The sequence below is a fragment of the Lithobates pipiens genome, unplaced genomic scaffold (genome assembly GCF_037356315.1).
Source record: "Lithobates pipiens isolate NorthernLeopardFrog02 unplaced genomic scaffold, aLitPip1_a1.2 Scaffold_8, whole genome shotgun sequence".
In the NCBI taxonomy this organism is placed as follows: Eukaryota; Metazoa; Chordata; class Amphibia; order Anura; family Ranidae; genus Lithobates; species Lithobates pipiens.
The window spans coordinates 7,100,982-7,118,456 of record NW_027507903.1 but is presented as its reverse complement, the minus strand read 5'-3'; the positions used below and the strand labels follow the sequence as shown (position 1 = coordinate 7,118,456).

At 44.1% G+C, this 17,475-nt stretch overlaps 1 protein-coding gene across 1 annotated transcript in view; it reads left to right on the top strand.

The window, feature by feature from the left end:
* IQCH (IQ motif containing H) overlaps positions 1 to 17,475 on the top strand; it is a 284,802-nt gene that overhangs the window by 67,140 nt on the left and 200,187 nt on the right. Inside the window, exons 7-10 of the mRNA XM_077469103.1 lie at positions 2,975 to 3,106; positions 13,025 to 13,218; positions 13,627 to 14,169; positions 16,380 to 16,446. Coding sequence (XP_077325229.1) covers positions 2,975 to 3,106; positions 13,025 to 13,218; positions 13,627 to 14,169; positions 16,380 to 16,446 — 936 coding nt within the window. The remainder of the gene's footprint in view (positions 1 to 2,974; positions 3,107 to 13,024; positions 13,219 to 13,626; positions 14,170 to 16,379; positions 16,447 to 17,475) is intronic.

The following is a 17,475-nucleotide window of genomic DNA, read 5'->3' as shown; positions in this document are numbered from 1 at the left end:
TAGCTGGGTCCATTGAGGAGGGCCGCCTCCCTGACTCCATGCACGAGGCGGTTAATAGTAGTTATTCACAAACCCGGAAAGGACCCAACCCTATGCTGCTCCTATCGACCCATCTCCCTCCTTAACTTTGACACAAAAATCCTATCAAAAATACTGGTCAATAGACTAAATACGTTAATCGCGGCTCTGATACACCCCGATCAGACGGGGTTCATGCCCGGAAGAGGGACGGACATAAACATCCATCGACTTCACACCTATATTGTGATTGCCTCGGCCGGTGGTCCGGGGGTGGTGGCCTCACTCGACGCCGAGGAGGCCTTTGACTCGGTCGAGTGGGGCTACCTTTGGTCGACCCTTTCCAAATTTGGGTTCAGGCCTAAGTTCCTAACTTGGCTCCAGCTGATTTATGCACAACCCCGAGCCCGAGTCTGCACCAATGGGGTCCTTTCGGGGCCGTTTAAGCTGGGAAGGGGAACGAGGCAGGGTTGCCCCCTTTCCCCAGCCTTGTTTGCCCTAGCCCTCGAGCCCCTTGCTATCCTCCTTAGAGCGGGCGTGTCAGTTAGAGGGATACGGGTGGGCACAGTGGAAGAGAAACTCTCCCTTTATGCCGATGACTTACTCCTGTATCTAGCTGATGCCACAGACTCCCTACGAGCTGCTTTAGCTGTGTTCGATAAGTTTGGTAGATTTTCAGACATCCGAATAAACTGGAATAAGTCAGTCCTTTTTCCCCTCTCCCAGTTGGTGCCTCAGCTGGATACGGGTACTCCCTTAAAGTGGGTGGAAGAATTCACCTATCTGGGGGTGAGAGTAGGGAACGAGCTTTCAGGCTACCCGGATAAAAATGTATACCCATTACTGACCCAATACCAACAAAAATGCTCCACCTGGAGATCTCTTCCCCTGACCCTGGTGGGAAGAGGGAACCTTTTAAAGATGATCTACCTACTGAAATTTCTGTACTACTTTAGGCACACCCCGACCCGCATTCCCAAATCCTTTTTTCACAAGCTCGAAAGCATAGCGACCTCCTTTATCTGGGCAGGGAAACCCCCTAGGGTGGCAAGAGACACACTATATCTTCCACTATCTGAGGGAGGACTGCCATTGCCCAATTTCCTGATGTATTATTGGGCGGCAGTCCTGGTGACGGTGAGTTGATGGTTCTCGCAGCCTCGGCAAAACCCAGCTGTTACCCTCGAGGTGGCCCTCCTGGGATCATACGCCGCACTGTCCAATTTACCATATAGAGGGGCCAGGGCCAATCCTGCGGTGACAGGCCCTATGAAGGCAACCATTCAGGTTTGGCGAGCCTCCAGGGCAGCCCTATTGAAACAATCACACATCTCACCTCACACCCCTCTCTGGGCCAATCCCATGCTCCCTCATCTATCCACCATCCCAGATCTGGCAAGTTGGGCCAAAAGGGGTATCGTGACATTAAAACAGGTTATCCCACGCGGGGTCATAGCCCCATTCCGAGATTTGCAACAAACACACAATCTACCAAGACATTTCCTTTTCAGATACTGGCAACTGCAACACGCCCTTAAAGCCCAATTCCCGTCCCAAATCACGCTTGAGCCAGATCCAATAGAGCACCTCCTGATCTCCGGGATGCTAGAAAACCCTCTTTCCTCCCTATACCTCCACTTAACGGGAGCTCATGAAGTTAAAAACAAAAAATTCATGGCTAAATGGCAGACAGATATTCCCTCTCTGGGAGAGGAGGAATGGGAGGAGTGTGTAGCTACATTTATCCCATCTATGATTGCAGCTAAGGATAGATTTGTACAATTAAAATTCATACATAGGGCATATTACACACCGCAAAGATTGGCAGGCATCTACCCTGGTCTTAGTCCCAACTGTACTAGATGCGAGGTAGGAATGGGAACTTTCTTTCACATGGTCTGGTCCTGTCCCAAATTGCTCCCGTTCTGGACTGCGGTGGCGGACACCCTGGGCATGGTAGGTGGTGTCACAATACCGTTAGATCCCCAAACTCTGCTACTGAGTCACCTAGAAGACATCGAAGGAGATTGTTATGTTAAGCTATGTCTCACCTACTCACTATTCTATGCTAGAAGGGAAATACTCCTCAAGTGGAAGCAAATCGATAAATAGTGTGTTGCCATTATACCGCATTACATATGAGAGCAGAAATTGTCCTCAGAAATATCATAAAGTATGGTCAAATTGGGTCGACGCGTGCGGCTGACCCATCGCAGGGGGTGACACCCTGGGTGGACGCTAATGCCAAAGACCTATCTGGTTCCAGGGGAAGGACCGACTTAACTCCCTCCCCCTGGAGCCAGGGGCAGTTCCCTGTGTAAAAAGTGGACCAGAGGGGGGCCTTTCTTCCCGTCCCCCCCCCCATGCCCCTATGGCAGAGGGGGCGTGTTCTGCTCCTCGTAGGTTGGCACACCCCAGACTCTTCCACTTACTTATACTTGTCCTATGACCACCCCGAGGTAATTCTTGACATATACTAGTAACCTAGAGTTGTGTACAGCCCCCATCCTGGGGAAAATTAAAAGGTTGAAGAGAGTGATATCCCCTGCACATGCAATATTGATGTTATGTAATTAATTACCCGATGTCAGCTCCTTTGTAACATACATGTATGTTTGTACTGTCTTGTTTGTTGTAAGAAAAATAAAAAACTTTTCTGTTAACAAAAAAAAAAAAAAAAAGAGAGAGGGGCCTTGTCAGGTAGGCTGCATGGGGCCCCGTGATTTCTAACAGCAGCCCCACTTGCTCCTCCCCATTCTTTCCATTGTTACTAAGAGGAATTTCACTTTAATTATCATACACGATTTACACTTTAATAAACTTTACACTTTAATAAAATATATCAAAGATTTATAAGTATTTTTTGCTTTCACTGTATATAATATGTCTAAGTTTTGCAACATACAGAACCTCATTTGTGTATGAATATAAAATCGGCCATATTTTGTCCTTTTAGGAATCCTCAGTCTACTGCAAAGAGGTCTCATTCCTCCTGCTGCTCGGCTCACCTTGGTTCCTCCCGCCATCCAGCCTCAGACTCTGGCCCTGCGTAGTGCTCAGTCTCGTTGGGCGGCCTCTAATTCACAAGGTAATTGTGCTGAAGGTTTTATTTTTATATTATTGTACATGGTATGGTGTGTTTTGGTCTTTGAAGAGTTTGATCTTTATAGCTCATATCTGCTATCTATAGATATCGAAAGCTGTAAAAAGTTCCCACTTCAGCCTTGGAACCAATAACTGAACAGTGAATAAACCGCCACCTCCTGAGAAGAAGACCACCATCAAAGAGAATCAGTTGAGCTCTTTCCAAGACAGGGGGATCAAACAAGAAAGATCAAACAAGTTGGTTGTCATATGGTTCTCCAGAACACCAGAACATCCATGGACATGGAGAACCATACCAACTCTACAAACTCCAGGCCATTCCCCCTATACAACCGTAGTTGACATAAGAGAAAACATATGTACCGAATAGTGTAAAACCCTTTAAAACGTTTATTAAATCTTAAAATGTCACTCACATTGTTAAAAAATAATTGCACAATGGATAACAAACTTGCTGGCTAGCTAAGATGGCGTTTTCCACCACTTCCGGTATGTGGTGACACAAGCTCGTTGCTCATTTAAAAAACGTTTTGAAGGGTTTCAAACTATTCGGTTCGTATGTTTTCTCTTATTCCAACTACTAATGTATCGGAGGAATGGTCTGGAGTTCATAGAGTGCCACTCATGTCCATGGATGTTCTAAAGAACCATATGACAACCAGCTTGTTTGACTTTTCTTTCATTAGAAGGTCCCTGTGTTCTGGTAGGCGCCCATCTGATTCTCTTTGGTGGTGGTCTTCTTCTCAGGAGGTTTCAAGGGAGAGGTAGACCCTTTTACACGTTGCAAGTTTTTTTTTATGTTTTTCATTGAAGCACTATAAAGTGCATCTGGAAAGTATTCACGGCACTTCACTTTTTCCACATTTTGTTATGTTACAGCCTTATTCCCAAATGGATTAAACTCATTATTTCCCTCAAAATTCTACAAACAATCCCTCATAATGACAACGTGAAAGAAGTTTGTTTAAAATCTTTGCAAATTTATTAAAAATAAAAAATGAAAAAAATCCCATGTACATAAGTATTCACAGCCTTTGCTCAATACTTTGTTGAAGCTCCTTTGGCACCAATTACAGCCTCAAGTCTTTTTGAGTATGATGCTACAAGCTTGGCACACCTATTTTTGGGTAGTTTCTCCCATTTTTCTTTGCAGGATCTGTGACGGAACCGATCCCACACTCCGATTGAGTGCTTCCGTCTATATACCGCTTCCTAAGTCCTGGAACACAAGTCCAATGGATCTGGCTATAGGAACCACCAAGAACTAGACGACACCAGTCTTGGAGGACATCAGGAATGATCTTTATTTGAGATCTCACACAAAATATATACAGTGGGGTGACTAAAACCTAACCTAATTAGCATGAGCTAATTATCTAAATCAACACTCAGACTAGTTGACTGAGGGATAAGACTTTTCGGCTCCTAGCTCACTAACAATTCAATTGCAGGTTAATTAGCACAAACAACAAAACAACAATAGGTGAAACACTCTTTAGAATCTGTGTTAAGCCAGACTAGACTTACTTACATTATACAAGACAATAGGTGGCTGGAGGTGATGATATTAGCATCTAAGAGTTTGTGTCCCAACATTGCTAACATGGCATTTACATATCCAGAGTCTGTGTGTCTTTGGGGGGGGGCACGGACCTGAATCCAAATAACACCACCTCAGGGGTCCCCAGGCATACAGCTCACAAAGAACCACCGTTCCCCCAAATGCAAGGGCCCATAATCACAAGGCAAGAGGCTCGCATCCAGTCCCTTCCAAGAGCCTCGGTCCCAGCTAGGTCTGTCATAGGACCTCTCAAGCTCCATCTGGTTGGATGGGGAACTTCAGTGCACAGCCATTTTCAGATCTTTCCAAAGATGTACATTGCTGCATTCATCTTTACCTCGATCCTGACTAGTCTCCCAGTTCCTGCCGCTGAAAAACATCCCCATGGGATGATGCTGCCACCACCATGCTTCACTGTAGGGAATGGTATTGGTCAGTCGATAAGCTGTGCCTGGTTTCCTCCAGACATAATGCTTGCAAGTCAGGCCAAAGAGTTCAATCTTTCTTTCGTCAGACCAGAGAATTTTGTTTCTCATGGTCTGAAAGTCCTTCAGGTGCCTTTTGGTAAACTCCAGGTGGGCTGTCATGTGCCTTTTACTGAGGAGGGGCTTTCGTCTGGCCACTCTACCATAAAGTCCTGATTAGTGGAATGATTTAGAGATGTTTTTTCCTCTGGAAGGTTCTCCTCTCTCCACAGAGAAACACCAGAGATCTGTCATAGTGACCATCGGGTTCTTGGTCACCTCCCCGACTAAGGCCTTTCTTCCCCGATCGCTCAGTTTGGTCAGGCGGTCTGCTTTAGAAAGAGTCCTGGTGATTCCAAACTTCTTCCATTTACAGATGATGGAGGCCACTGTCCTCATTGGGACCTTCAGAAATCTTTCTGCACCCTTCCCCAGATCTGTGCCTCCATACAATCCTGTCTCGGAGGTCTACAGACAATTCCTTGGACTTCATGGCTTGGTTTGTGCTCTGACATGCACTGTTAACTGTGGGACCTTCTATAGATAGGTGTGTGCCTTTCCAAATCATGTCCAATCAATTGAATTTACCACAGGTGGCCTCCAATCAAGTTGTAGAAACATCTCAAGGATGATCAGTGGAAACAGGAGGAACCTGAGATCAATTTTGAGTGTCATGGCAAAGACTGTAAATACTTATGTACATGGGATTTTTTCATTTTTTTTTTTAAATAAATTTACAAAGATTTCAAACATACTTCTTTAACATTGTCATTATGGGGGATTGTTTGTAGTATTTTAAGAGAAAGAATTTAATCCATTTTGTAGTAAGGCTGCAACATAACAAAATGTGGAAAAAGTGAAGCGCTATGAATACTTTCCGGATGAACTGTATATTTTTTTAATCACTTTCACTTTAAGACTTTTTATTTATTTATCTATTAGCGCGGCACTTTATGTATAGATATCCAATTAACCATGATTAATATCTCATGGTGTGTCTGCAGCTTAATACTGTTAGTGCGTTACACGATTGCAGCTTTCTTTTATAGTTCTAAGTTTATTTCTTTTTAAGTTGCATTAAATTGGTAATTACAAATCAACATATCATCAGCTGGAATCCCTTCAATACCTTAGGGCATCATATGACGTCCTTAACTTTGTGTAGGGCTATATGAATGATGCCTGCAGTACAGGCATCATTCAAATATCATTCTTTCCAGCCGGTGATTCTGTGCACGATAAGAGCGATCATATCGGCAGTTCCGCCGCTTGATCATTTTTATAGGCGATGGGAGGGGACACCCCCCGCCGCCATCCGGTTCTTCTCCGGGCTCTCCCGTGCCATCGGGGGCCCAGAGAAAGAATTGGCCAGAGCCGATGGTCACCAGATGATCACCAGTCATCTCTATGACTGTCGGAGGGCCGGGTGCAACGTTATGACGTCACGCCTGGGTTCCCAGAAGTAAACAAAGCCGGGATCGTGGCTGTCAGCATGAAATCGGTGAATTTTTTTCCCCGATCTCATGCTTTCCAGCCTGGAGGAGAGATGTGGGGTCTTATTAAGACAGGTCTATTAAAGAGGACTTGTCATAATAGATTCCTATTACAAGGGATGTTTACATTCCTTGTAATAGGAATAAAAGTGATCAAAAAAAAAAATGTAAAAAAAGTGTAAAAATATAAAAAAATTAGTAAAATATAAAAAATGTAAAACGCCCCTGTCCCCGGTAGCTCGCGTTCGGAAGCGAACACGCACGTAAGTCCTGCCCACATATGTAAACGCCGCTCAAATCACACATGTGGGGTATCGGCACGTGCGTTAGAGCGTGTGCAACAATTCTAGCACTAGACCTCCTCTGTAACTCTAAACTGGTAACCTGTAAAAATTTTCAGTGTCGCCTATGGAGATTTTTAAGGCATTTGAAAAATGATTGCGCAAATACCGCACAAGATAAAAATTTGCAATGACCGCCATTTTATTCCCTAGGGCAGGGATATGCGATTAGCGGACTTCCAGCTGTTTCAGAACTACAAGTCCCATGAGGCATAGAAAGACTCTGACAGCCACAAGCATGACACCCAGAGGCAGGGGCATGATGGGACTTGTAGTTTTACAACGGCTGGAGGCCCGCTACATGCATATCCCTGTCCTAGGGTGTCTGCTAAAAAAAGCATATGTAATCTTTTAGGTGTAATCTATGTAATCTATTAGGTTTTGAGGTTTTGAGTGATTTTCTAGCAAAAAAAATTATTATTTTTACATGTAGGAGAGAAGTGCCAAAATAGGCCCGATATGGAAGTGGTTAAAGGGCATCCCAGCTCATGCCATGTTGGTTCTATGCAGTTATTTTACCATCGTAATGCAACTGATGTAGGAGATGAATTCATAATGGAACAAAAATCGAAATTGAAGCGCCACACCACTGCTGAGAGGTCCAGATACAACTTTATTCCAATAAAAGTCAGGGGGACAATCCAAAAGGTAGCCAATGCATTGGGGGGGGGGGGACAAGAGTGCCCCGTTTTCTCAGGACTTGATTGACAACAACAATAGACTTGTTAACTGGACCTATAATGGTATTTTTTTTCTATTGTGATTGCAAGCACAGCCCTTTGTCAGCAGCTGGTTTGGCAGCCATAACGGTTTCATAATGGAGACTAATTGTCCTGTTATCTGCAGCTTTGATGCCAGATTTCTTCATCTCATAGTATGAGATATCATCAAGCTGTTAAGTCACAAGCACTTGCCCATGACTGAAAGATTACATCATGATTAGTGAGGTGTTTCTGCTATTTAGCCAATGAGCTGCCATTATACAGTGAGAAAAAAAAGTATTTGAACCCCTGCTGATTTTCTACGTTTGCCCACTGCCGAAGAATTGATCAGTCTATAATTTTAATGGTTTATTTTAACAGTGAGAGACAGAATAACAACAACAAAAAAAACCCATAAAAAAGCATTTAACCACTTCCCGACCAGCGCACGACGATGTACGTCGACAGAATGGCACGGGCAGGCATATTGGCGTACAGGTACGTCCAATATTCAATGCCGCCCTGCGATAGGGAGCGCGCCGCCGGCGGCGCGCTCCCGCGCTGGTCGGGACCCCCGTGAGTCCGGTCGCGGGACCCGCGGACTCGATCGCCGCGGGCATCCCCGCGATCGTCTCACGGAGTGGCCGAATGGAGGAAATGCTGTGTAAACAACATTTCTCCATTCTGCCTAGCAACTAGTGACGCTGATCTCTGCTCCATGTGATTGGAGCAGAGATCAGTGTTCACTAAATGAAAGCCCAACCCCCCCACAGTTAGTAACACACCCCTAGGAACACTTAACCCCTACACTGCCACCCACTGGTTAACCCTTTCACTGCCAGTGTCATTTACACAGGAATCACTGCATTTATATAGCAGTGATTATTGTATAAATGACAATGGTCCCAAAAATGTCCGATAGGTCCCCCACAATGTCGCAGTCACAATAAAAATCGCTGATCGCCGCCATTACTAGTAAAAAAAAAATAATAAAAAATTATTAATAAAAATGCTATGAAACTATCCCTATTTTGTAAACGCTATAACTTTTGCGCAAACCAATCAATAATCGCTTATTCCGATTTTTTTTTTACCAAAAATATGTAGAAGAATACGTATCGGCCTAAACTGAGGGAAAAAAATGTTTTTATATATATTTTTGGGGGATATTTATTATAACAAAAAGTAAAAAATAATGCGTTTTTTTCAAAATTGTCGCTCTATTTTTGGTTATAGCGCAAAAAATAAAAACCGCAGGGGTGATCAAATACCACCAAAAGAAAGCTCTATTTGTGGGAAAAAAAGGACGTCAATTTTGTTTGGGAGCCACGTCGCACGACCGCGCAATTGTCAGTTAAAGCGACGCAGTGCCGAATCGCAAAAAGTGGTCTGGTCTTTGACCAGCAAATTGGTCCGATCTGCAAGTGGTTAAAAAAGTTATACATTTATTTACATTTTAATGAGTGAAATAAGTATTTGACCCCTTTGCAAAACATGACTTGGTGGCAAAACCCTTGTTGGCAATCACAGAGGTCAGACATTTCTTGTAGTTTGCACACATCTCAGGAGGGATTTTGTCCTCTTTGCAGATCTTCTCCAAGTCATTAAAGTTTCGAGGCTGACGTTTAATAACTCGAACCTTCAGCTCCCTCCACATATTTTCTATGGGATTAAGGTCTGGAGACTGGCTAGGTCACTCCAGGACCTTAATGTGCTTCTTCTTGAGCCACTCCTTTGTTGCCTTGGCCATGCGTTTTGGGTCATTGTCATGCTGGAATACCCATCCGTGACCCATTTTTAATGCCCTGGCTGGGGGAAGGAGGTTCTCACCTGAGATTTGATGGTTCATGGCCCCGTCCATTGTCCCTTTGATGCAGTGAAGTTGTTCTCTCCCCTTAGCAGAAAAACACCCCAAAGCATAATGTTTCCCCCTCCATGTATGACGGTGGGGATGTGTTCTTGGGGCCATAGGCAGCATTCCTCCTCCTCCAAACACGACGAGTTGAGTTGATGCCAAAGAGCTTGCTTTTGGTCTCATCTGTCCACAACACTTTCCCCCAGTTCTCCTCTGAATCATTCAGATGTCCATTAGCAAACTTCAGACGGGCCTGTACATGTACTTTCTTGAGCAGGAGGACCTTGCAGGCGCTGCAAGATTTCAGTCCTTCGCGGTGTAGTGTGTTACCAATTGTTTTCTTGGTTAGTGGTTCCAGTTGCCTTGAGATCATTGACAAAAAAACCAGTGTAGTTCTGGGCTGATTCCTCAGCATTCTCATAATCATTGAAACTCCACGAGGTGAGACCTTGCATGGAGCCCCAGACCGAGGACAGTTATTTGTTTCTTCCATTTGCAAATAATCACACCAACTGTTGTCACCCTCTCACCAAGCTGCTTGACGATGGTCTTGTAGCCCATTCCAGCCTTGTGTAGGTCTACAATCCCTGACATCCTTAGACAGCTCTTTGGTTTTGGCCATGGTGGAGAGATTGCAATCTGATTGCTTCTGTGGACAGGTGTCTTTTATATAGGTAACAAGCTGAGATTAGGAGCACTCCCTTTAAAGGAGAAGTCCAGGCTGAGCTCGTTTGGCTGGGCTTCTCCTAAGGGTCACAGCAGTGCAATTCGCTTTGCACTCCTGTGACCCATTTTCAGCAGAGAGCGGTCTGAAGTCCACTCTCTGCCGACGTCACCAGGATTAGTCCAGGCACCGCGTCACACCGACTTTGGAAGTCTGCATGCGCCAGGTGCCTGGACTGGCCGCTCCCTGCCCTTCCACAGCTCAGTGCTCCAATGATTGTGGAGGAGCAGAGCAGGGGAGCTGCCGACTGACAGGCGGCAGCTCTCTTCGCTCGGGGATTTGTGAGAACTGAGCTATCAGCGATGTTCGAAGGCTTGGTTCTCAGTGAAGAGGCGACAGGGGGACTGATGCAGCATCCACCTAGGTTAATATGACTGGGAAAAAAAACCCAAACCCATACTTCTCTTTTAAGAGAGCACTCCTAATCTCAGCTCGTTACCTGTATAAAAGACATCTGGAAGCCAGAAATCTTGCTGATTATTAGGGGATCAAATGCTTATTTCACTCAATAAAATGCAAATCAATTTGTAACTTTTTTGAAATAAACCTACCATTAAAATTTTAGACTGATCATTTCTCTATCAGTGGGCAAACATACAAAATCAGCAGTGGATCAAATACTTTTTTCCCGTTACTATAAACACCCGTCTAACAGAGAAAATGATGGGTGGTTCTAAAGTCTCAAGGCTTTTGCAGCTGTCAATCAAATCCTGTGATGAGGGATCAAAGCAATCTGGATTTACTGTGATGTTTCTTTAGCTAACATATAGTGCTCTGGGAATCTTTTGTCATGTACTAATGTGTTTATCTGTAGAAAAACAAAAGTGTGTGTGTATGTATATGTATATATGTATATGTATATATATATATATATATATATATATATATATATATATATATATATATACATACATACACTTTAAGTTGCCAGTAGACATGCCAGTCAGAAGCTAAGATGCTTTTCTATGTTGTTGTTGTTGGCAATGATGCAATATTTGGCTCATACACTAGATCAGCCATTCTCAACCATGGTATCATGGTTCTGTGGATCACTAGGGTTCCTGCAAAGTTTTTCAGGGGTTCCTTGAGCAATGGTTGACTGACCTTCCATCTGATGGTGCCATGTCCAGGGGCATAATACCAATGATCTTTTTATTGTGACCACCATTGTAAGTGGTGCATTCTTCACCAATGTAAGGGGCAGTCTTCCTATTTTACCCCAATAAATGATTTATAGCAGGGGCTCCCTGAAACATAAACATTATTCTTGAGGGTTCCTCTGGGGTGAAAAGGTTGAGGAAGACTGCTCTAGATCATCAATGAACTTAAAGGGGTTGTAAAGGTTTATTTTTTATTTTCTAAATAGGTTCCTTTAAGCTAGTGCATTTTTGGTTCACTTATCTTTTCCTTCGATTTCCCTTCTAAATGTTTTTTTTCTTTGTTTTCTTTGTCTGAATTTCTCACTTCCTGTTCCTCCTCAGTAAGCTGTTCAGTAAGCTGTTCTGGCTGACTAACCACCACTCAGATGATGGTGTGAAGTTTACTGAGGAGAAACAGGAAGTGAGATATTCAGACAAAGAAAAAAAACATTTAGAAGGGAAATTGAAGGAAAAGGTAAGTGAACCAACAATGCACTAGCTTAAAGGAACTTATGTAGAAAATAAAAAATGAACCTTTACAACCCCTTTAAAGATACTGGGGTTGATTTACTAAAACGAGAGAGAATGCAAAATCTGGTGCAGCTCTGCAGGGAAACCAGCTTCCATTTTTTTTTTTTTTGTCAAAGCTTAATAGAACAAGCTGAAGTTAGAAGCTTTCCTTCGATTTCCCTTCTAAATGTTTTTTTTCTTTGTCTGAATATCTCACTTCCTGTTTCTCCTCAGTAAACTTCACACCATCATCTGAGTGGTGGTTAGTCAGCCAGAACAGCTTACTGAACAGCTTAGGCCGCGTACACACGCGGGGACTGTTCGCTCAACTTTGTTCGTCAAACAGTTTCAGCGGACAGTCCGCTCAAAATTAGCATGGACGGACTTGCCCACACACGACGAACGAACAGTCCGCTGAAACCGTGCGCGATGACGTGAACGGCACGTACGACGGGACTAGAAAACGACGTCCTATACACTGCAATGCAATCTTCGGCGTGTAAATTCTTTCTGAGCATGCGCGAGACTTAGTTTGACGAACAAGCCTACACACAGGCGGACTGTCCGCTCAAACCAAGTTTCAGCGGACAGTTTTTCGGAATTTCCGAAAAACTTTGTTCGTCAGACTGTCCGCTGAAACTGTCCGCTGAAAGCCCACACACGAGCGGACTGTCCGCCGAAACACTGTTCAGCGGACAAAGTTGAGCGAACAGTCCGCCCGTGTGTACGCGGCCTTACTGAGGAGGAACAGGAAGTGAAAAATTCAGACAAAGAAAAAAAACATTTAGAAGGGAAATTGAAGGAAAAGGTAAGTGAACCAACAATGCACTAGCTTAAAGGAACTTATGTAGAAAATAAAAAATGAACCTTTACAACCCCTTTAAAGATACTAGGGTTGATTTACTAAAACTAAAACGAGAGAGAGTGCAAAATCTGGTGCAGCTCTGCAGGGAAACCAGCTTCCATTATTTTTTTTGTCAAAGCTTAATAGAACAAGCTGAAGTTAGAAGCTGATTGGCTACCATGCACAACTGTACCAGATTTTGCACACTCCAGTTTTAGTAAATCAACCCCATTGTTTGTTTTCTTACAATATAATAACATATTATATAGGAAAAGGCCACATCAAGCTGTCAGAAGAGGATTCACACCAAGCAAACCAAGACCAGTTGGAGTCCCGGCTATATGGCAATGGAATGGAAACGCCGTATTCTTCAGCGCGTCACAACGTTTCCAACCAAACTACAAGGACATCAGCCGGTGTGACAAACCAAGAAAGAAAGGCAAGCGAATCTCCGGTATCACAGGTACATATGTACATTCTACTCAGACATCTTTTTCGTCTCAGGTCATCTCACTTGTTCTGTCCCTCAGGGCAGTAGCAGATGTGTATGTGGTGTGATGAGAAAGGACAATCTGCATATTTTTTTGTTCAGTACAATCGACACCAAAGTCCTGATGTATTTCAAATACTTCCCACATATTAACAGATATGCCAAGATTGACCCCAAAGATAATAACCATGTGCCTAGAGGCTATGCACAGCTGGGCTTTTGGTCTTACTACCTCCCTAGCAGTTTTGCATCTGCTTGCCAATAAGCAATGAAGTTGTGTTTTTGTAGTCTACAAGAGGACTCCAGCTTCTGTTTAAAAAGTGTATTGTGTTCAATTTTGTTAACCATACTCATGCTTGTCTTACTATTTTCTTCCAACAGGATCCTTGGGAGTTGACTGCCATCAGTGCTCCCACTGGTCAGTCTTTTACCATCTACAACGGTGTAATAGATCTCAAGGCGATGGACTTTTTGGCCTTTAAGCAGCATTACTGTCTTAGCTGGGGTAGTTTTATGACTTTTCTGGAGAGCTTACTAAGGTTACTCCAGGATTACGCTGTTCCTGCTGCAGTGGTAAATGGAGAGAGGATGAAGATAGCTACGTTGGATGTGGAGTTGGGTAAGGCTCCTTCAATATCTCAGCTGCTGTCTGTGTTGGAGAACAGATCCTGGGTTCACACATTCTTGAACCAGCCCGGGCAGCGGTACAAGGGAAGAGAAGGGAGGTCAGCAGCTGCTCTGAAGATCCAAACCACATGGCGAGGGTATAAAGACAGGGTGGCATACCTCGCCCACCGTCGGCAACGATGGGCTGCTGGTGTCATCGCCATTGCCTGGCTGCTGTATGTGCAAAAATCCAGAGTACGTAAGATGTTGCTGGAATCCAGAGACCACCATTTACAGAACTTCCGATCCAGAGCAAAGGTCAGTACCTATTCTTTATCTGTGTTCTGCTACTAGACAAAAAAAGGAGACCATTGAGCCACTTACCTCACTTAGTATGTCCATAAAATGATTTGGGGTTGATTACCTAAAACCAGAGCATGCAAAATCTGCATAGAAACCAATTGGCTTCCATGTTTTGTCAAAGCTTAAAGCGGAGTTCCACCCTAAAGGTTAAGCTCCGCTTGTTTCTACCTCCCCCTCTACTGCCACATTTGCCACTTTTTGGGGGGGAAGGGGGAGCAAGTACCTGGTTTTATTAATATTTTACAAAGAAGAAAAAAACACAGGTCACTGACTGATCACTGTGATCGCCAATTACAGGGGTGTATGACTGACACCAGTTCTAGTGTTTCGCCCTCTGCCCTCCTCCCTCTGCTATGGAATACTGGTGACTAGTGATGAACTTTGGTTTGGTCCAAACCCAAGTTTGTCCGAACCCAGAAGTTAGCTGTCATTGCTGGACCAATGATCTGCAGGCGGGAGATTCCCCACTCCACAGCTCATGTACACAAAGGGGCAGGGCTGCTTGTGACATCGTTGACCTTATATGGGCACGTGGCCCTATTAGGTCGATGATGTCACACGCATCCCTGCCACTTTGTATATGTGCAACTGCAAGGTGGGGAATCTCTCACCCACAGCACATTGGCCAGGCAATGGCAGCTGACTTCTGGGTTTTGATGGACCGCAAATGCCAACTTTTCTTTTGCCTAATTTTCTCTGCCCTACACGGCTAACATGTACCTAGTGCTGATGTAGAAAGGACCACAGATACCAGGGTGCCTTTACGAGGCTCTGTGGCTTACGCATGAGTTTGCAAATGCTTGCAGACTAAACCCCTGTTTTTAATGTACTGTTAGACAGGTTAATTTGGTTGTCTGCGAGCTGGTGGTAATTAGGCTTGTTTTTTTCTTGGGCATTCCCCAGGCCTTGTTGTTAGTGCTGATGTAGAGGAGCAGAGGGGGGGGGGGGGGGGACATCAAACAAACATGGTGTGCCAGTGCTATTGAGCACCTTTTATTGAGTACTCCTTTTCAACCAGTGATTTCAATACAATGCCCAAGGCTGTAATGCTGCACAGTGAAAATCTGTGGCTTTGTGTATCAAAAAAGGCAGGCAGATTAATTTGCTGGTACACAATTTTGGGGCAATTTAGGGCAAATATTAGGCATTTTCTTTCAAGGCATCCCTGAAGAACCCACAAGGCACCCTGGTTGAAAAAGTCTGCACTAGAGCAAGATGTAACAGCAGAGGAGGGACTAAATACTCTCTCAGCAGCCAGCACCAGGTGGTGCTGATTACTGGGATCTGCTGGCTGCTGGGAGACACCTGCTGGCGGACACTGGAACTACAAACTTCCCCTCTGGGAAGCATAGGGCCACCAGCAGATGATCCAAGTCCTGACACTACTACTACTATCTGATGACATCTAAAGGGCCGTACTTGTAGCTGATTCCTGGCTCCAGGTCAGTTCCAACCACAGCCACTATCGCAGCACTGATGAAGGAGGAGGCATTTCCCCCGAAACGTGTTGGATTTACTTATCACCCGTGAACTGTCAATTTCAGTAAACTTCTTCTTAACCTGAGCGTGCCTCCACCTCCATCCAAGACTACTGGTGACTAGTCCTTCGTCCCCTCCCAGTCGTTTTTTTGGGGCGCAGCTTCCAGAGTTCCGTCCCTCTTAGTCGTCCCTCTGATGCAGTAAGAGTATCTGTGTCTGGTATTGTGCGGGGGAAGCACAGATTGCACGGCCTGTGTACATTTCACAATCAAACCTCTTTCCTCACTTACAGGGGGATTAAACACCTCTGCGCTGTCATTGCTCTGTCAAGAAGTATTTAACACGGCCTTTTAATTAGTGCGCACCATTTCATTTATATTTGCTTTACCTCCCACCTACCCCCACCCCACACTTTCCGTGTTAATTCATATTCTTTTAATTAAAGCGAGTACGGCCTTAATCTCCCCTCACCAGCCGCATCATGCAGCCGCCTAATTAAATTAATTGGGGAGGGGGGGGGTGCGGAGATGTTTTTAAAGCATATAATTAAATCAATTAATATAATTTAAGCTTGGATTAACCGTACGGCAGGATGAAGGAAGGAAGCTTAAGACCCCCCTCGCCCTCTCCGATAAGTGTGTTCCAGACTGCCTCTCTCACTCATTGCTCTTCCCTTGATTTTTTAGCATCTGGCATCCAACTGGAATCACATCAGGACGTGCAGGAGGAGCATTATCCATATCCCATCATTAGGTAAAGAGCTCTTAGCCTCCAGATCTATCAGCCACCTCTATTACCCAGCACATTACGCTTCCCTGATTGAGTTCAGCGCGGGGACCTTCTCTTATTCAGATGGGTCTCTGCAGGAAAATGTTCTCGACATGATGAGAGTGATATTACCAGACCCGCACTAGAAGCGGCGTTTAATTCGGGGAGTTAAACAAATAAACTCATTATGGGATGTGGGGGATAAGGAGGGAGACGAGCAGCCGAGGGGCCATTTCTGATAATTTGCTTTTCATCTGTGTGAAATGAGTTAAGAATCTTCTGTGTGCATATGTGTGTGTGTGTGTGTGTGTGTGTGTGTGTGTGTGCGTGTATCTAGCTGTGTATGTATGGATGGATATGGGTTTTATGGGAATGGTGTGCATGTGCCAATCTGTGCCTATGGTTCTCTTTCTATGTGCATGTTTTTGTTTTGTTTTTTGCATGTGTGTGTATGTATAGGTGTATGGGTTTTGTGTGTACCTAGCGTGTGTGTATGTATGTATGTATGTGTAGGTAGCTGTGTATCTTTATGTATGGATATCGTTTTTTATATGAATGGTGTGCATGTGCCAATCTGTGCATATGGTTCTCTTTCTATGTGCATGTTTTTGTTTTGTTTTTTTGCATGTGTGTGTATGTATAGGTGTATGGGTTTTGTGTGTACCTAGCGTGTGTGTGTATGTATGTATGTATGTGTAGGTAGCTGTGTATCTTTATGTATGGATATCATTTTTTATATGAATGGTGTGCATGTGCCAATCTGTGCATATGGTTCTCTTTCATGTGCATGCTTGGAAAGAGATGCTTTTCTTTTGCATTTGTGTGTATGTATGGGTTTTATGTGTGTATGTGTACATATGTGCAGCTAGCAGTGTATGTATGTATAGATATGGGTTTTATGTGAATGGTGTGCCAATTTGTGCATATGATTCTCTTTCCATGTGCATTTTTTTTTTTTTGCATTTGTGTGCATTGATGAGTTTTGTGTGTCTGTGTGTGCTTAGAATGTGTATG